The sequence below is a fragment of the Penicillium griseofulvum genome, assembly GCF_001561935.1.
Source record: "Penicillium griseofulvum strain PG3 chromosome Unknown contig_95, whole genome shotgun sequence".
Classification (NCBI taxonomy): domain Eukaryota; kingdom Fungi; phylum Ascomycota; class Eurotiomycetes; order Eurotiales; family Aspergillaceae; genus Penicillium; species Penicillium griseofulvum.
This window is the reverse complement of record NW_024467454.1, coordinates 626,158-645,450: the sequence shown is the minus strand read 5'-3', so window position 1 is coordinate 645,450 and position 19,293 is coordinate 626,158. Positions and strand designations below refer to the sequence as shown.

Below are 19,293 nucleotides of genomic sequence, written 5' to 3'. Positions count from 1 at the left end.
ATCGAGAGAACGACAATGCAGCACGTTAGCATGAATTTGGGTGACACTTGAGTCAATATCACACTCCTTGATTGGATACAGACACTCGCTAATTAGATTTCTTACTACAGTCAAGGCTTTTCAGAGTGTGACACCTACCCTGCCCATCCTCGACCCCGAAAAACGAAAGAATTCACGGACGATCCCCGATCACGACCATAGGTGTGACTGCGATCAACGCCCGACATGTCCTTTGAAGTATCCATGAACACTTTACTGGGTCTTCTTACAGATAGTGATGAGACATACGATTGTACAAAGCACCCTTATGTACACATGAATTCACTCTTGTTCCGGAATATGACTTCCTGGCTGCGGTTCCCTTCTCCGCTGCAGGATAGGATTCTATAAGTATGCCAGATTTGTCAATTACTTAATTGGGAGCTGACATGATGGTCTTTCCATCCGGCCCTCTGGTGATATGCTCTAAAAGCCCCTAGTACCAATGGCGATTTATCTCGACTTCACGGAATCATGACCAAGTCTTATTATCACTTTGTGCTATACTGTTACACTGCTGCCAAATCTAATGTAGTCACCATGGTATGATAACTATAAACAGCCTACCTGGTAGTACATCAGGAAGTTGTTTGGACCCGGATTTTTGCATAGACATCCGGACATTCGGCTTATTGTATATCAGTTTACAATATAGACAGTAATGGCGAATCAGGGTATCTTACTACAGACTACATTTCCAGGTTTTCTAACAGAACATTGAATTGAATGATTGAGGCTCTAGATATACGACTTAAATTTCCATGCTTTGTAAGTCCTCAGCAAGAAACTAGTAAGATCATTACTCTGAACTCAAGAGTAAAAAGATGCGTGGACGAAAGTCAACGCTATTGAATAAACCATCGAGCATCACACAAAACAAATCATTCTTTCTTATCATGAGTTGGCTCGGCCCATTTACTTCCAATGACAGACGACCAAGCAACACGAACAAGCTGCCAAAGCACCCACATGAACCCAAGAGAGATAACCACACAAGTGCCAAACTCAATATGTTTACCCTGGAAGTAGCCATCCCCGCGTTCAAGTCGTAGAACCGGCACATCGATCTCCTCAACGAGACGGTCACCCGCAGGCTGAAGCTGGTAAAACAAGGTTCGCGGACCGAACAAACTATCCCAGCCGAGATTTGTGCGGTCGAAGGGGTTCAAACCCATCTTCATTGTATCCTCGGTAGTACAGGCCCAGAAGACGACGGGCCAGGGAATGTAGGCAGTACGGTGTCCAGTTTCGGAGGGGGGCAGGTAGCGCAGGTGTAGAGGAATAGTGGCGGTCCAATTTGAATGGTCTGGTGTGCTAGCCGCGTCTTCGGCTTCTGGTGGGGTTGCTAGTTCGAGGAGCCAGTTTGAGCCCCAGCGCTGAACAACCCAGTCTGGGGCTTCAAGGTCCATTTCACCTGCTAAGGCACGCAGGGCTACGAGATTGTGTGACTCGAGGAAAAGTGGGTCTGTTGTCGCGAGCTGGTATTGATCTCCGAAGATGGTGGAGGGGAGGGTAAGGTATGTGTGTAGAGCGCAGGTTGCGTCGCTGGGTGCTGGGGGTCGTTTGATGGATGATCGGGGCATGGATATGGACATTGTTGGGTGGAGACCAGTTGGAGGAGCGAAGGAGACGGTGTAGCTCGATGGTCCAGTGAGAGGTTGATGGCGGGAGGGGAATGAGAACATGGTCGGCTCTATATAAGGGTTAATCCAGCCAGTCCAGATTATCAGAGCTAGACAAAAGGCAAGCTATATGAGAAATGTCGAGGCCACTTACTGAGCTTCTTGTCCTGCCCAACAACTGCTAATAGCCCGCCCATCTTGATATCCTCTGGCTCAAGCCCTGCCTCAGCACCCAAGAGACCGAACTCGAGTTGATCTTCAGCAGATGCTGGCTTATGAAACTCATCCGTCCAACCGCCCGTCGGCGGACTGGTCCAGAGACCAGACAGAATTAGGTCGTGCGAAATGCCGTCATAGTCGATATCGACCGAGTCTGCGGAGAGAAGAGCATCGGCCCGGGTATGGCACTCGGAACCATCTGCGCGACTCTGGCTACAGACAGTGGATTTAATATATTTGACCAAAGGCTGGATGGAAGGGAGGTGAGTGTAATATTGCAGGGAGGTCGAGGAAGCGAATCGTGTTGAGAGAAGCGGGGGTGTAATGAACGAATCCTGTGTAGTAGATTATGGGTTAGAAGGAATACATGCAAAACATGACCAGGGAATGTCCCCAGATAAAAAGGAACAATCGTGAAATACCTCCTGCTTCGAACAATCCTTATATTGAGCGTCTTTGCCGGGCGCGACTACCGTGCGGAGCAGTGTGCACAGTTCCTCCCTATTGATAACCAAATCAGTCAATCGCATTCCCCCTAAGCCCAAGATGTAAGAATGAGCTCACGAAGATGACTCCGACTTGAGCGGGGTATAATGCACATGCAGACCAGGCGAAACCCGGCTACTAAATGGCGCGACAGCATCATAAGGTCTCTCGGAGGCCCAGCGGAGGTGGAGCTCATGAGATTGCTCGAGGACAGAACGCAACTAAGCACGACAAAATAAGCCGGTTAGTATTGAGCTATTCTCAACATATCCTTGAACCAAGAATGCCTTCTCACCTCCTCCGGAAGCTCGTCCAATCCGACCGTAACGCGATCTTCCCGCGCAGCGTCCAGGTTACGGACGGAGAGGGATGACGTGGTCAACACAGCTTGCTGCGGGTCGAAGCTGGCATCGACGCGCTGTATGAATGTGATTCTTTGTTTCATTGTAAACAAATCAAAAGATATGAGGGGAAGTAAACAGAAACGAATTGATTTCTCCAAAGGTGTTCTCCGCATTCGCTAAATTGGGTTAGACTGCAATTATGCATATTACGTTATTTGGTCCCGTCGATCCAGGATGTACAGGGCTACATTATCTATAAAGACTTATATTGAATTATCTCATACAAAGGTTCATGTCATTGTCATTAAATACCCCCCTTTCGCCCCAAACGCCACGCATATGCAATTAATTAAATCAGTTCATGGCAGCACATCCCGGAGAATGTCTTTTTGGGAGGCAGTCAAGCTAGTGGGGAAGCTGACGTTGGCGCGGACAACCAGGTCACCACGTTCCTTGGGGTTCTTCGAGCTCACCATGCCTAGGCCGGGGTAGCGCTCTTCACGGCCAGGCTGGGTTGGACCGGGCTTAGACACACGGATCGACTTGCCGTCGATGGTGCGGACAATGCGGTCCCAGCCTGTCAATGCTTCCTTCAGGCTGAGATCGACCGTTGTGACAAGATTATCACCAGAACGCTTGAAAGTAGGATGGTCGATCTGTAAAATGTTGTTAGTAAAAGTTCATCAGGTGTCTGTCGTTGTATCCAGGAGCTCATACCTCTTTTACAATCAAGTGAACATCTTGCCGTCCCCCTTCTTCCTGATCCCCAATATTTCTGTACTTGATCTTCGAGCCCGCACGTAGTCCAGGTTTGATGTTGGCTTCTAAAGTCACCTCCTTTGTAGTAAGTTTGCCCATCTTGTCAAAGGCTTTGCTCTTCGTCTTGACCTTTTTGGAGGTACCGGTATAAATTTCCTCCAAAGTTAGAGGCAGGTCTTTCTCGATGATAGTCGGCTCGGGTGTAGGTGCGCGCTTCGGTTTCTGGTATCCCTGGCGGCCGCTACGGAAGCCGCCGCCGCCGCCGCCCAGTCCTCCTCCAAGCATGGAGATGAGATCTTCATCATCCATATCGCCCATACCACCCATGCCGCCCCCGCCGCCTCCAGCCTTGGCAAAGTTGCGGAAAATGTCATCGGCATTGCTGAAACTGAACCCACCACCACCGCCAGGGCCGGTTGAGAAGTGGAACGTCCGGGCCCCACCGGGCATGCCGCCGCCGCCGGGCATGCCACCAAAGTTGAATCCTCCGGGCATGCCACCTCCGCCTCCGCCTCCCCCTGGCGGGGGCGGTGCAGGGCCGCCGCGCATCAGGTATTCGAGTCCGAACTGGTCATAGACCTTACGTTTTTCTGGATCGGATAGGACTTCGTAGGCTTGCGATACTTCTGTTGAGAAAGTGTTAGTCATATGTAGCCCAAAAACTGTGCGGGGTAACGTACCTTTGAATTTCTCAGCAGCATTTGGGTTATCCTTGTTCTTATCCGGGTGATGCTTCAATGCTCCTTTGTGGTATGCTTTCTTAATCTGATCTTGTGTGGCATCGGGCTTGATGCCCAAAGCGTCGTAGAGCTTGGTCTCGGCAACCATGGTGCGGGGTAAGATTGAGATTCGTGTGAAAAAGGAAAATGCAGTTCAAATGCAGTTCAATAAGTAGTTCAAAAAGGGCGACAAATTCGAGGTGCGCACTTATGAACGGTGATTTAAGGGAAAATAAGCCTGGCAGATGAGAGAGTGTGTGGTGTAATTCGTGATCTCGAGTGACGTGGAAGGTTCGAGACGTATAGGCGGGAATTAAGGATTAAAGGAATCTAGAACACATGTTTTCTAAGGAGAAGAGGTGAAGGAGCCAAGTGTACTTGAATGTTTGAATGTCAGTCGAGTCTTGTCGTGTGACGTCAGGGATTAAGTCTTGACGTGTGTGACTTTGGAAGTTTCTCGAAACTTCTATATAACTGCAACCCTCTTTAAGCAAAGAGGCTCATATCATTTTTGATTTTCCAACTTTTGAATATCTATATTTAACATGTCTCTTGTGGATACAGCATCTAGACATGTGGAGATACCTATTGTCTATTCTTTCCTGATCTCAATTTACCCCTCCACTTTCCACGCTGCTCGATAGTATTAAAAAGAAGAATACAAAAGCGATAAAAAGAAAACAAGGAGAGAGGAACAGGAAGTGGGTTATAGTGACCCGCATTCGGAAGGAAGGGTACTTAATACTCCCCGATTGTAAGGGCAATCGTGGGAATGAAAATATGCAAACTCCGATGTAACCTCAAATTCCCATCTCAGGTAAAGGCCATGGAACATCCGTCATTAAAAATTGATCCAGATCAAAGTTCTGCAGACTAGGCATATCAATCATCAAATCTCCCAGCCACGAGAACTCTGCATCAGATACCAGAGTGTCTGATGCGGTCTGTTCCTGCCTTTGGTTATGGTCATCTAACGTGGTTCTTGCAATCTCCGTATCTTTCTGATCATCCACCGGTGCAGCAGCAGCAGCGTTAACTCGCAACACCTCGGCAAGAGCACGGGTATCGTCCTCCTTTCTCCGCTGATGCAACGCAATAAGTAGGTATGCTGTAGAATAGGCCTCACGCATCGAAGGTGTATCATACGCAGCGAGAACTTCACGCAGAGTCCGCATCGCATCCGCGAGCAGCCCCAACGCAGCCCGACTGTCAATCGCTAGAAGCGAGCAGACGACCTGAAATGGGACATTGGCAACTTGGTGCCAGGGGCAGGAGGAGGCGACCATTCCTCGTGCAGCACGGAGGCCGCGGCCTGCCAGTGCAAGGACGCGATCAAGGAGATTGGGGGATAGTGGGCCGTGTGAATTTAGAGCGCGGAGACGACGGTAAATGCATAGCATTAGATTGCATTGGACTAAGATTAGGGAGGGTTCGGAGTAGAGGAGGTCCAGGACGGAGGTAAGGGCTGTTTCGAGTTCTGGGAGATCTTGTGGTGATGGCCCTGTTGGGTCAAGGTTTTCAGAGAGTGGGAGAAGGTGGAAGAGATCTGCGCGTGGGCCTCGGGGTGGTGCTTGCTGCGATGGGTTACGGGATGCGGTTGTAGGAGAGAGAGCCGTGGCGCCGTGAAGGACAACACGGGAGCGCCCGAGGTCGAAGGAAATCCATGTGTTAAGGTGACGGGCCATGCCAAAGAGCCTTCGTCGGGTTTCGGGGTCGCTGGTGCCCTGGCTTCCTATATCGTCATCTTGGCTACTGTGCGTCTCCGGTGGTGATGCTTGAAGCAGGCCTGCTGCTTCTGGGTCTGATATTTCAAGGTGCAATCCTGCAGCCTCAATGAGATGCATCAGTGTACAACTGGCCATCCATGCAGCATGTGGTGAGGCTGTCATGCGTAGATACGCAGCACGCAACACCCAGCCTGTCACTATGTCGACCGAGGGTGTCTCCGCTGCGAGTATACTCTTGTCTAGTAGAATGCGCGCAGTATCAATGAGTCGAAGTTCCATTGCTATGATCTCGCGCCGCGAAAATAGATACCCAAAGGCAGCGACGCCGCATAGTACAGCATCATAGGGGTGTTCCGCGGAATCAATGGGAGATGACGAGGAATCCCAGCGCTTTGCGATTCGAGTAAATACCATTTTACGGTCCAGAAATGTATAGCATGAATCGACCTTCTCGAAGTAAATCGCTGCTAGCCGTCTCATCTCTTCCTGTGAGATGATTTTGATGATGGTTGTCGGCGCCGGCGCCGTGACAGGCATCGAGGGAAGCTCTGAAGATACTGTTGGCGACATCCGTCTCTCGCCGACATTCCAGGCAAACAATTGCAATCTTGGTGCATGTGCCGGGTCAATTTTCAGCCCGAGTTTGCGAACAAACGCGGCGCCAGAATTGGCCTGTAGGGAATCGGTAACGCCTTCTGAACTGCCCGTATGGCGAGCAGGCGCATGTACCGGAGGGCTTGCTGCGCCGCTAATGGTATTTAGGGTTGTATTGGACCTGCCATTTGTCGGTCGCTCATCAAGCGGCAGATTCGCTTGATACAGACTATGGGATCTGGCGCGTTTCTTACGCGCACTGTATTGACATTCTGCACCAGTTTGGGCGCAGGTGCTACAAGGCTGCCCGCCTGAGCATTTGCGCTTGCGTGACTGACATAAATTGCAGGCTAAACGCGAACGCTTGCGAGGTGTTAACTCGGACATATTTGGTAAATTACGGAAAGCATCGCGGGGAGTTAGATGGGTAATTGGCGCCAAGCAAATTAAACATCTCCCCTTTCCAATTTGAACTACATCGAACTACATCGACATGCGAAGTACAATTGCTTTTATTTCCCTCGTTCACATTTTCGATTAATCATCGTATTTGCTTCCATCTGGATATCCCATCATTCCCTCGATTTCCTTCAGATCTGGCATTCCAGCTGGCCCTGGCATATACTGGAAATTATCCCGCAGAGTCGTGCCATTCCACCATATTTCGTTCTTATGCAACGCTTCCATGATCTTCGGTGCGTCAATGTACGTGCGGATCTCGACCATCTGGCCACGATACCAGCGTGTGAACCAGACATTGATGATATCGAACTTGTCGCCTGTAGTGGGTCAGCAATGTTGAAGATAGGAAGATAGGAAGATCTTCTTACTCACCGGAATTCATCACGCCTTTGAACTGAATCTCCTGCACTGACCATTCAGCATTACATCCGCCATAGATTCCCTGGGGGTGGATCTCAAATAGATCCGCATGGTCAACAAACAACATGCTGACTCTACGCAAGGCATTGACGTAAAAGTGCATTAGGTCGTGGTAGCGGCCGGCGATCGGGTGATGCCCAACAACAATGAAGCTGACATTTTTGTGGATCAGCGTGAATAGCTTGCTCATATCTTTCTCGAGGTGTTTGAATGAGTCCCAAATGTGGTGCTGGGACGCATATTTGCAATCTGTGGATGGGTTCTCGAACTTGAACCCTTCTCTGTCACGGGGAATTGGGTCATCTACAACTCCAGTGCCATTGCATTTTCCATCTGGGCCAACAATTCCAGTACCATCATCACATCCTGACTTCAGAAGTGGACCCTGGGTGTTGTCTCCAAACAGTGAGAGAATGGAGCGTCCAAAAGTGGCCGAGGGCAGGAGCAATGCCAATAGGGCGTAGGATATATATTTATATAGAATCATTGCTCAATTTTTGTAATAATATTATGAGAGGCTACCTGTCTCGACTATTCTCGCCTCATGTTTAGGATGGCTCTTATACCTGACACTACCTTTACTGCATAATGTGCCGTATTATTGCCCTTCGCCGGCAGCGTTGCTTCCTTTTAACACCACTACATATGTACACTGCTACCTTGAGCGTAAAGCAACCCCGTGTGTAACACAACCAAACCTACCGAGATTTGACAATTGGATGGGTCAGTTTCTCACAGCAGAAGACCTGTAATGGCGCACCTCCTAGTGGCCAATGGCGCAGCCAAGGTGGAGGGCTATTGCAATATGTTATTGGGTGGGGCAATATTTGGGTGTACAACCGACAGAATCCAGGCCATTAAACTGTCTCAGAGTCGATATTGGCTATCTTTCTTAAGGTTATATAAATGTGATGATCCCATTGAAAATAGTAAACAAAATTCTCTGTGCCTGATATCGTGCCGGATATCATTGTCCAGGCCGACCTCGGGGGGCGATAGGATGAGTCAGAATTTCCAGACCAGCAGAATTTTGACGCGTTCCGATTGGCTGATCCCGGCAAAGTCGGTGAGAGCACGTGCCCACGGAGTCGAAGGTGAAAAACCTCTTGGTTCCCCTTCTTCTCCGTTTTCTTAATTTCTCTACTCCAAATTCTCAAACCCAAAAATTTCTCCATGTTCCGCTAAATAGCGAACCCTATTTCCATTTACCATACCCTGACTCTGCCACTTGCTCAGTCGCGCTTATGTGTTTGGCACCCTCTATCTTCACCTCCCAGGACTATATCTCGGACCACCTCTGGAAAGCCAACATCAACTGAATAGCACAAGCCTTTCTACTGTTATACAACAACTCTTACATATAAAAAAAATGATCTCCAACCTCTTCAAAACGATGCCTGTCCGGGCTTCCGCCTTCGCCATGAAGCGGCCCGTTCAGGCTCGCTTCATGGCCACTGTGCGTCAGCGTGCCGCTATGGAGCCTGCCACCTTCACTATCCGTGACGGCCCAATGTTCTCCGGCAAGTCTTTCGGTGCCCGCTCCAACATCTCCGGCGAGGCTGTCTTCACTACCTCCCTTGTTGGATACCCCGAGTCCTTGACCGATCCTTCCTACCGTGGTCAGATCCTGGTTTTCACCCAGCCTTTGATCGGCAACTACGGTGTCCCTTCCGCTGAGAAGGACCCCAATGGCCTTTTGAAGTACTTCGAGTCCCCCAATCTCCAGGCAGCTGGTGTTGTCGTTGCCGATGTCGCCGAGCAATACAGTCACTGGACTGCTGTCCAGAGTCTGGGCGAGTGGTGTGCCCGTGAAGGTGTCCCTGCCATCTCTGGTGTTGATACTCGTGCTATTGTCACCTACCTGCGTGAGCAAGGTTCTTCTCTGGCTCGTATCACCGTCGGCGAAGAGTACGATGCCAACGAGGATGAGGCTTTCACTGACCCTGAGCAAATCCACTTGGTTCGCCAGGTCAGCACCAAGCAGCCTTTCCACGTTGCCGCTACTGAGCCTCACTCTCACGTTGCTGTCATCGATTGTGGTGTCAAGGAGAACATTCTCCGTAGCTTGGTCGGCCGTGGTTCCAGTGTTACTGTCCTGCCCTTCGACTACCCCATCCACAAGGTTGCCCACCACTTCGATGGTGTTTTCATCTCCAACGGCCCTGGTGACCCAACTCACTGCCAGGACACTGTCTACCACCTCAAGCGTCTGATGGAGACCTCTCAGGTCCCTATTTTCGGTATCTGTCTGGGCCACCAGCTCCTGGCTCTGGCCACTGGTGCCAGCACCATCAAGCTGAAGTACGGAAACCGGGCTCACAACATCCCTGCTCTCGACCTTAGCACTGGTCGCTGCCACATCACTAGCCAGAACCACGGTTACGCCGTTGATGCTTCGACCCTGAACTCGGACTGGAAGCCGTACTTCGTCAACCTGAACGACCAGAGCAACGAAGGCATGATCCACAAGTCTCGCCCTATCTTCAGCACCCAGTTCCACCCCGAGGCTAAGGGCGGTCCTCTTGACTCATCCTACCTCTTCGATATCTACCTGGACTCTGTGCTGAAGTACAAGAACAACCAGCTTGGCCTCTTCCCCGAGCGTGACAGCCGTCCCAGCCCTCTGCTGGTTGACCTGCTCGCCAAGGAGCGTGTTGGTGTCCAGCCCACCATTGGCCAGCAGAACGTGACTGCCGCCGCTGCTGCTTCTGCCATTGCCGCTGCTGCTTAAGTATGTCAACGGTTGGTATTTGCAGGAGTTCTGGTTTTGGGACGTTCAATTGGTTTGGGTGAATATGTTTGTGTATTTTGTTCATAGGTTAGGTTCATGCATGGTATATGGAATCAACAGCATTAAACATAAATTTCTTGTCCAAGCTCTTTGTAGTCATGTCAATATTTTCATCATCGCTCTCAACCCTAGGTTCTACTTAGCCACTATGGATACCACATCCTCGTCAGCAACCATATGTGACAATCCTACCCGCTGAGGAACATGTCTCGCGCTCGCTCCCCACACCATTGCATACTTGAATGTCTCCTTAATTGTGCGATGAATCTGGTCACAGACATCCTCAATGGTGGCGTCTTGGCGTACGATGAGCGCCTCATCGAACTTAGGATCCTCTCCCTTTCTATAATGACGATAATTATTAGACATGTCAATCAAAACAAAAGTTGTGGATATATCGTACCGTTTTGTGTAAAGTCGCTTTAGTCTCAGTTCCTTCCAGATGCGTTCGACAACGTCCTGCACGCCGAGATCAAGTTCACAACTCATGACGGCTGTGTAAGGCTCACGGGCAAGGGCATCAAGGAATTCAAGGCCGATGCTGTCGACCTTGTTGTAGACGTAAAGACTGGGGGAAAGGAGAAAGGTTAGCATGTGCTAGTTGGATGAATTGTCATTGGTTTCAATCCTTACCAGCGGATGTACTTCCGGTGGTCCTTCATAATCACGTCGATAAAGTCATCGATCGTAGCTATAACGGGGTCGCAATCAGTAAATTGACTTTGTAGTTGTGTTAAAGGGCCACATACCATTCTCATCTCGCACGAGTACTTCGCAGTTAAGAATTTTGTAATCACGGAGCACATTGTAAACCATCTTTTCATCCAAATTCTTTGGAGGCGTCGCAAAAGAAATCTTCATGCCACCGGCCTTCTTGATTTTCAAGTAGATATTACTGGGATTGGTTAGTATTTGAGTCCGTTCAAACTTCAGGCAAGGTATACATACGGCGGCTCCTTGTTCAGCCGAATGCCCACAGCATCCAGCTCGGCCTCGAGCAAGGCTCGCTGTTCGGCACGCTTTGTGGCGTCCAAGACCATCAAAATCAGATCACTTGTCTAGCAGTAGAAACCTGGTCAATATTGCTGTACTATTTTCCATCAAACGATCTAACTCGCTCACCTTTGCAGCTGAAATGACCTGTCGACCACGGCCTTTGCCCTCGGAAGCACCTTCGATAATACCAGGCAAATCCAAGATCTGAATCTCAGCACCGCCATACTCCAGCACTCCGGGAATAGCCGTCAGCGTGGTGAAGGAGTAGGCTGCAGCCTCACTCTTGGTCTTGGTGATTTTAGACAAAAATGTGGACTTTCCGACGGAGGGAAAGCCAACAAGAGCCACTCGTGCATCGCCGCTCTTGCTGACATCGAATCCCGCGCCGCCACCAGAGCCAGCACCTCCCACTGGCTCCAAAAGCTGGGCTCTTAGCCGAGCAAGCTTTCTGAAAATGTTGTCAGTCTATGTTTCAAATATAAGTCAGGATTAAGACTATACCCTTTCAATAGACCCAAATGGTATTCTGATTTGGAAATTGGAGATTAGATCAAATTCCCCTTCGATCATAAGATTATCTTACCTGTAGCCTTGTTCTCTGTGGGTCATTAGCGGGGTGATACATATTCAATTCTGAGGATAACACTTACTCTGCGTCCGACGCATCTCATCCTCGATCCTGTCAAAGATCAGCAAATTAGAACACTCAACAATTGACTAGGAACGTACTCCTTAATCTTTTCTGTAATGTTCACCATCGTGCCAATTTTTGAGGCCTGTCGCCTGCGAAATCACTAAATCTTTTTTTCTGATGCTCCTCAGAGAGTGAAATGCCAAATCCCGCCGTCCAAGGTGGGCAATCGCCAAGCATTAGGTAAGCACCTCAGTGAACGGCCCAGGACATCGACCTTTTTTTGAAGCTCAAGCTCAACCTTTCAACGCAACCTCTCCAACACGAACGCGACCATGGCAGATACGTCAGTTGCCGAGCCACAAGCTCCCGTTTCTACCACCCCCGAAACCATTGACCGCAATACCGAAGAGGGTGCTGTGGCAACAACTGGCGCCGCGGACAACACTCTGCAAGGAGATCAGCAGCTCCAGACGGTCAAAAAGACCAAAATTATTCGCAGAAAGAAGCGCCCAGCGAGAATACAAGTCGACCCATCAACCATCAAGTCCGAGCCTACGCAGCAGCCCGGACTCGACTATAATATCTGGTACAACAAAAGTGGCGACAACGACGACAAATATGGCCTCAGCCAGCCCGCGCCTGGTCGCTGCAATATTGCGCGTGACTCGGGATACACTCGCGCTGATCGTATTGCCGGCTCGTTTTTCTGGTACGAAAATTTACCCTTGGCTTTCGGGGCTATCTTACGTGTCGCGGCGGACATTTGCTAATCTTTTTCCTTCTAGCATACATTTTGCGCGAGGTGTTTGTGTGAAAGGTCAGGACTGTGAATACCTCCATCGTCTACCGACGATTCATGATATGTTAGTGTGATTCCCACCCCATACACGATTCGAAAGTTCTTTCACTTTGTTAGACTTAGCGGATGCAAAACAACTCGGCTAATCAAGTCATTTATAGGTTCAACCCGAATATGGACTGCTTTGGTTAGTATCATTTCAAACCATGCTGTTGGTAATTGAAACCGGCAACTGACTCCAGACTATAGGGAGAGACAAGCACAGCGATTACAAGGAAGTGAGTATCATGTCTTCGTGATTGAGTGATATTACTCGGTATGAACATATGGCTAATGTTCCTTGAATAGGATATGTCCGGAGTAGGCTCGTTCACGCGCCAAAATAGGACAATCTACGTGGGCCGAATTACGGTTTCGTGAGTACCTCGAGAAGTTATACTTCATATTCTTGCTAATCAATATATAGCGATGACATCGAGGAAGTGGTCTCAAGGCATTTTGCGGAATGGGGTCAAATCGAAAGAACAAGAGTCCTTACCGGACGCGGCGTGGCTTTTGTGACTTACTCGTCAGAAAGTAACGCGCAGTTTGCGTAAGAACCCCCCTCCTTAAGCTCTCTGGTCGTACTAAACTAACACATGACTAAAGTCTGGTTGCGATGCAAAACCAAAGCTTGGACCACGAGGTAAGTTCAACATTTCAACCTGCGAGATGCGATATATGATACAAAGGTATTAACAACGAGTAGGAAATTCTTAACGTACGATGGGCAACAGTCGACCCAAACCCAATGGCACAGAAACGTGAGGCACGCCGGTTAGAAGAACAAGCTGCTGAGGCTGTGCGCCGGGCTCTCCCCGCAGCTTTTGTAGCAGAGATCGAAGGCCGAGACCCCGAGGCCAAGAAGCGGAAGAAGATTGAGGGATCTTTCGGGCTACAGGGCTATGACGTTCCAGATGATGTGTGGCATGCCAGAACCCGGCAATTGGAGGATGCAAGCCAGGCCGCTCAACTAGAGGCGCCTCAACAACCAATGATGATCGAGTCTGCTCCGGTTCCAGCACAGGAGCAGCAGTCACAGAGTAATGGCATCTTCTCCAGCACTGCTGTTGCAGCCCTACGGGATCTTAACGCTGGAGTAGTGACGACCCAGGCACCAAAAGCTACTGGTGGACCACTAGTCGGCTACGGCAGTGACGATGAGAGTGACTGATTTACGTGCACTTTGTGCGGCACCTTAATCCATCATGATTGCGAATTTTTTCATGTACAACAGCAGCGATACCTCTGTCAAAATGTTTATTTCTCTCCCTGCATCTCCATACAGAATATCCGTAAATACTATTCCTGGGCATCATTCATCACTACATGTATGGTATCATCCTGAGCACTCGCTAAAACCGGCATTGATAAAACAAATGCGAACACCACTAGCCCCATTGCTCTGAGACTTATGCTTAACTTAACTCCACCTCGTCACTTTTGCCCCCATGAAATCAACCAGTCGTAAATTCATTTCTCGCTAGGTCCCAGGTCGTAGTACACGCAGGAGCCTGTACGGTAGTTGTAGATAAAGGCATTCGTGTAGCTTTCTGTGGCATCGTTTGTACGACTCTCCATAGCCAAATCAGTGAGTAGCTCGTGCACTTGACTGAGGTACTTCCGCTCTGTCAGCGGTGCGTTCTGGATCACACTGCGCCAGCTCTCTGCGTCAGATAGACGCGTGTTCCGAATAGCGTCGAGGACTTCGTCGCGGGTATCGATGGCGGCGACGGGGCCGTTGCGGGCGTTTTCAGCTACTTCCCGGGAGGACAGTAGAGCTAGAAACAGTATATCAGTATATCGGACTGAATTGAGCACTTGAAACATAAACATACCTGACTCAACAATGTTTCTTCGGTTCGTTTTCTTGCTTCGATGCTGGGGAACTAGGATGCGCACATCATTTGCTCGCTCCTGGAACGCAAAAGCCTCCTGCTGGCTCAATTGACGGGATTGGCGGGGATCAGCAGTTCCCTCGCGAGGGTTACGCGCCTGCACTTCTGACCGAAGCCATAGCACAAGTTCAGCAGCGCGGATATCGAATTCTTCCTTGCGCATCAGGTTCCGCACTTTGAATCCACGTTCCTTGCTATCTTGCTTAGCGATCACAATCCACCGATGATTGGAGTCTTTGTATTTTGCTAGAAGCTCTTCAAGGGACGAGGCATCGACTGCAAGCTCCGCGCTTATGTTGTTTGACCAAAGTTCTTCGATGAGTTTAACTCCTGTTGTGCGGAGGACGGTCGGGTCAAAGCTGGCAACAAGTACATCACACTTTGTTGAAGGTCAGCAAAAACTACATCGAACGAGTTGAGATGAGAAGTTACTTACTCGACGGGCACCCCAATACAACTCAGCACCTGTCTCGGGATCCTTTGATGGAGCCTTGGCCTTTAGGTAATCGATCATCGATGACCGCAGTCGATCCGAGCCGAGGTTGAAACCCACGGCATGCGCTTGTGGTCGGTTTGATAGGACATTGGGTGAGAATTCCTGAATCAACCGATCATATCTGCCACCTGCAGCAAACACATCACGTCGTTTGCTGTCAAAAATACATTGGAACAGAATGCTACCTCGGTAGAACTTGTCTTGAACACTGCTGAGCGGGTTTATGTAGATTTTTCGCTTCACGCCAAAACTCTGCAGATAGGTCATGAGCACGTTCAAGCGAGCGAATATTGGTGCAATCCGCTCTGCGTATTCAGTTCCTTCCATGATGTTCTGCAGCCTGCGTTGTGTTTCCTTCAACGAGTCTGCATCATATTCATTAGCGTATTGTCCACGATGTTAGGAAGTAAGCCTAAATACCTCTGAAATCGAAACGGGCAAGGTCATCCAATGAGGTTGAAGCAACACCAATCCCCGGAGCCCGGAGTTCACTTCGAATCTTTTGCATGCTATATTTTCCAACATTCAGTTTACTGAGAACCTCTTTGGCCTTTGGAATTTGGATAGGCGTAATGCGACAGAATTCCATGATAAGTTGGAGTAGATCGGAGTGGTTTACAAGGAAGCACATTGGAGTAGACCGCAAAGGCGGGAATTCTTCAATGATTTCATCCAGAACCTTGATCACCTCTGCCTCTTTCAAGGCTAAATCCAGGGTATTATAGGATACAATATCAAAGTCAACTTCGCGGTGAGTTCGTGGTTCGCCGCCATGAGTTGATTCTCTGTAGACTGTGCCGAATGCAAATGTCTTCTCCAGTGAGTGATCTTGTCTTGGAATTGCTCGTGCGTTTGGGAGTGTGAGATCATATGGCAACTGTAAAAGATTGCCAGATGCATCCAGTACGCGTACTGCACCGCTGTTGTAATGCTGGGATCGGGGGAAAAGCATTTGTCTTGTTGACTCAACAGCACCATGTCTTCGAAATATTGAGGTTAGCTTCTTCTTGACCAGGCCCTGGACAAGTAGCTCGTTGGCTGCCGGTACTGCATGTGAGTCTATATCCCAAGCAATATCTTCGAATTTCTTAGGCGATTGAGAAAAGATGGCCGATAGAATCTTTTTGTAGTCGGGTGAATTCGGATCTGAGAGCAGATGCACAATAGCTCGTCTAAATGTCTCTTCCTCAACCTGAAGAGGTATCTTGCCACTGGATAAAAGCTCGGAGGCTGTGGGGCGTTCGTTCGGGTTATGGCTCAGAAGAGATTCAATGATCTCGCCTTGGAGTAACTTATCGGATTGCTGGAAAGTGGGCGGAAGAGTATGGTTCTTTTCTCGGATTGCTCGAAGAGTCTGATCCCGTTCCATGCCAGTCGGCAATGGATGACACATCTCAAAGAAAATGACACCGAGCGAAAACATCTAGAATGCGTAAGCATATGCTTGTTGTACTGGTGGTATGTTCACTACTCACATCCACCTTCTCATTGTAATGCCCCGAAACAACCGACTTCATCTCTGGTGCCACATAGTAGGTCGTGCCCAAACTGCGGGTAAAGTCCCCTTCAAAGTCGGCGGCTGCGGACGAACGCACGGCTGTGGTGAATTGACCACTTGTTGCAAGACCAAAGTCACCAATGCGGGGATTATTTGCAACATCAATGAAAATATTGTCAGGCTTCAAATCACGGTGTATGATTCCGTGACTATGGATATGGCTCAAGCCGTCGAGAATTTGCCGAAAGAGGCGCCATACACGCTCGTTATCATCGCACAAATCATCCCTTATCAGATCGCGCAAGGTCTGAGCAATATTAGTTAAAGACAAGGAGCAGGTCGATACTAAAACACTTACATGCTTCTCACAGTACTCCATCTGGATGTAGAGTGTGGTTAGAATGGGCCTGGAATAAGAGCCAGATCTCGGTCGGCTGAGCTCAACTTCCTCTGTGTATCCAGAATCAACGCTAGCATCATTTACCCCGTTCCTATCTGGCGTCCGTGGGTGAGCAGGGTCGGATAACGTTCCTTCGTTTTCATCATCGCTGTCTGATGCGGCAAACTCTATCTTTGGATACCCGCTGGAGCTGATGAAATCAAGGCCTCCTGTACTGAACCCGTGGTGATCATGGCTAGCAAACGGATCACCTTCGGTGGAGGACATAGCCTCTTCGTCAATGTGATTGAAGTCCTCTTCAAGCCAAGCAGTGTAGTAGCGGACAACGTAGGAATGGTTCAGACGAGAAAGCAACATGGTTTCAGAAAGCGTGTCTTTCAGCGCCGCGGCCGATGTCTGGGAGATCTTCTTTATTGCATACAACCGACCATCGAGCTTGTTCCGGGCTTTGACTACCTGTCCAAATCCACCACGGCCTAGCTGGCCTGTCTCGTCGAAGTCTTGGTGGTATCTTGAGAAAGCCGGCATGGCTCCAAAAGAGTCTAGCCGTGGCCGTCTCTGCATGGACACAGATCCCGATGCTCTTTCTCGCGTCTTCAGCGGCGCATCCACGCGGAAGAACTCAGACGGTTGGAGCTGGAAAGCAGTTGGACGCTTTCTGGGATCTGGGCGGAAGAATTCACAAAGCAAATCCTGCAGGGGAGGCGAGAGCCCCATAGACACCATCAACTGATTGGCGGAGGTGTATCTAAGGAGAACATCCTTTCCAAAGCCCATCTGAAGCAGCACAATTCCAAGATCCCAGACATCGGTCTTCATGGAAGGGGGGGAACTGTCCTCCGTCAGCTCTGGGGGTAGCCACAGTGGTGACTTTGACGCCGCGAAAGAGGGCTTTCCACAGGGGGAGTAGGGTAAAGCTTCTTCGATGCTAGACTGGAGTTTAACAATGGTTTCGCCAGAAGGAGTCCTAAACAGAAAGACTCGGCCACAATGAATGTTCCCATGCACAAAACCGCTGCGGTGATAGAACTCCAAAGCCTCGAGTAACTGGATCATCCAGCCACGAAGCATATCAACAGCTACGGTCCCCACTATATCCAGGAGCTCAGAAAGGGAACCCTTGTTTGCATGCTCCAAAAGCGCGAAGACGGTCCAAGAATTATCAGGTGAATCCAATTGGCCAATTGGGCGATTGATTTTGAACCCCACAAATTCAACAAGATTGGGGTGTCGCAATCGCTTGATGCCCTCTAACTTATCCTCGCTGGTGCGCATCTGCTCGCGGAATGCCAATCCTTCAGAATCCTTCTCGCCGAGGCAAAGCTCCTTTAGAACAAGCATAGGTACGTGGCATCTGCTCTCAGACACAACAGGCCTGACGGTGAAGGTCTTTTTGCACTGTTTGCTTTGCAGCAGAGTCTTGCCATGAACGGCTCGGAAAACCAGCGGCTGCTCATCGGTGTCATTGACGGCTAACGGGGGGTCAAAGCAGATGGCGCCAGGTGTATTTTCCACAAGGTCATCAACATAACTCATATCTGCGCCACCAGTTCGACTCTTCCGTCTCAAAATGCGAGCTTTGTTCCGCTGTCGCATCTTGTCTTGAAGCATCTCTTGTAATGCACGCTCTTCCTCAACAGCTGCAGCCTTTTGTTTCCGAATTTCTTCTTGTTTTTCTAGGTCTGCGCGTTGAAGAGCAGCCGCCTCTTGCTCCATGCGCTCCTCTTCGAGGCTGGGTAGGTCTTTGTCCTGTGCCTGTGCTTGAGCAACGTCTTCCAGAACATCTTGGATGGATACCGCCAGCTCGTATATCATCTCACTTCCGAGCAGAGACTTTGGTTTGTTGCGTAGAATTTCTTGTATTCGGGAACGCGCTCCATCGCGAAAGCCGTCGAGGTTTCCCGGTGAGAGATTGGGTATTGTTTTAGGATATGTAGCTGGCAGTTCGACCAACAAAATGAGGAGTATGTCTGGATTTGAGGAGGATCGTAAATGAAGCTTAAATGTTACATCGGAGGATTGCTAGAGTGCACGGATTAGTGACCACGAGTAGCCCAAACAGCCCTAAGAGTGCACCCACCTGCCAGGCCGACCGCCTATTTTCTACTTCTTCAAAGTCATCGCCGTAGATTGAACGCAGAGCTTCCACCTCTGTCTGGTGGATTTCTCGGTAATTGGTTGTAAATATAGGGGACGTCACGGGGGATTCGGAGGTTTGCTTTTTTTGGCGGGAGGGCTTCTTCCTCTGTTTGGGAGACATCGCGGGGCGTGGCGAGAGCTCGCCCTACATGCGACCCTGAGCGTCGTACGACATGGGGGGTAAATAAAATATGAAAGGGTTATGGGAGGTG

General features: G+C 49.5%; 7 protein-coding genes across 7 annotated transcripts; 2 read left to right on the top strand and 5 right to left on the bottom strand.

Moving 5' to 3' along the window:
- Positions 1 to 920: 920 nt before the first annotated feature.
- On the bottom strand, positions 921 to 4,297 carry PGRI_057610 (Glycosylphosphatidylinositol-mannosyltransferase I, PIG-X/PBN1; the record flags this gene model as incomplete). The annotated part of the gene is made up of 8 exons (XM_040793474.1): positions 921 to 1,732; positions 1,816 to 2,215; positions 2,303 to 2,381; positions 2,445 to 2,587; positions 2,662 to 2,784; positions 3,133 to 3,366; positions 3,428 to 4,095; positions 4,150 to 4,297. The coding sequence occupies 8 exons, from the start codon at positions 4,295 to 4,297 to the stop codon at positions 921 to 923; spliced, it is 2,607 nt and encodes an 868-aa protein (XP_040648329.1).
- A 691-nt stretch (positions 4,298 to 4,988) lies between these two features.
- PGRI_057600 (putative C6 transcription factor) lies at positions 4,989 to 6,896 on the bottom strand (the record flags this gene model as incomplete). Its single annotated transcript, XM_040793473.1, has 1 exon — positions 4,989 to 6,896. One exon carries the CDS (start codon positions 6,894 to 6,896, stop codon positions 4,989 to 4,991), a length of 1,908 nt encoding a protein of 635 aa, XP_040648328.1.
- Positions 6,897 to 7,046: 150 nt separating this feature from the next.
- On the bottom strand, positions 7,047 to 7,878 carry PGRI_057590 (uncharacterized protein; the record flags this gene model as incomplete). Its single annotated transcript, XM_040793472.1, has 2 exons — positions 7,047 to 7,288; positions 7,344 to 7,878. The coding sequence occupies 2 exons, from the start codon at positions 7,876 to 7,878 to the stop codon at positions 7,047 to 7,049; spliced, it is 777 nt and encodes a 258-aa protein (XP_040648327.1).
- Positions 7,879 to 8,760: 882 nt separating this feature from the next.
- On the top strand, positions 8,761 to 10,122 carry cpa1 (carbamoyl-phosphate synthase (glutamine-hydrolyzing) CPA1; the record flags this gene model as incomplete). The annotated part of the gene is made up of 1 exon (XM_040793471.1): positions 8,761 to 10,122. The coding sequence occupies one exon, from the start codon at positions 8,761 to 8,763 to the stop codon at positions 10,120 to 10,122; it is 1,362 nt and encodes a 453-aa protein (XP_040648326.1).
- Positions 10,123 to 10,317: 195 nt separating this feature from the next.
- PGRI_057570 (uncharacterized protein) lies at positions 10,318 to 11,936 on the bottom strand (the record flags this gene model as incomplete). The annotated part of the gene is made up of 10 exons (XM_040793470.1): positions 10,318 to 10,525; positions 10,586 to 10,750; positions 10,816 to 10,873; positions 10,932 to 11,077; positions 11,131 to 11,240; positions 11,305 to 11,626; positions 11,680 to 11,704; positions 11,762 to 11,776; positions 11,829 to 11,857; positions 11,908 to 11,936. The coding sequence occupies 10 exons, from the start codon at positions 11,934 to 11,936 to the stop codon at positions 10,318 to 10,320; spliced, it is 1,107 nt and encodes a 368-aa protein (XP_040648325.1).
- Positions 11,937 to 12,144: 208 nt separating this feature from the next.
- On the top strand, positions 12,145 to 13,824 carry cwc2 (active spliceosome conformation promoter CWC2; the record flags this gene model as incomplete). The annotated part of the gene is made up of 7 exons (XM_040793469.1): positions 12,145 to 12,521; positions 12,773 to 12,798; positions 12,861 to 12,889; positions 12,960 to 13,027; positions 13,078 to 13,203; positions 13,260 to 13,296; positions 13,360 to 13,824. The coding sequence occupies 7 exons, from the start codon at positions 12,145 to 12,147 to the stop codon at positions 13,822 to 13,824; spliced, it is 1,128 nt and encodes a 375-aa protein (XP_040648324.1).
- A 299-nt stretch (positions 13,825 to 14,123) lies between these two features.
- On the bottom strand, positions 14,124 to 19,202 carry cpcC (putative protein kinase (Gcn2); the record flags this gene model as incomplete). Its single annotated transcript, XM_040793468.1, has 7 exons — positions 14,124 to 14,431; positions 14,489 to 14,927; positions 14,985 to 15,409; positions 15,465 to 16,467; positions 16,520 to 16,849; positions 16,901 to 18,964; positions 19,023 to 19,202. 7 exons carry the CDS (start codon positions 19,200 to 19,202, stop codon positions 14,124 to 14,126), a joined length of 4,749 nt encoding a protein of 1,582 aa, XP_040648323.1.
- Positions 19,203 to 19,293: the final 91 nt, after the last annotated feature.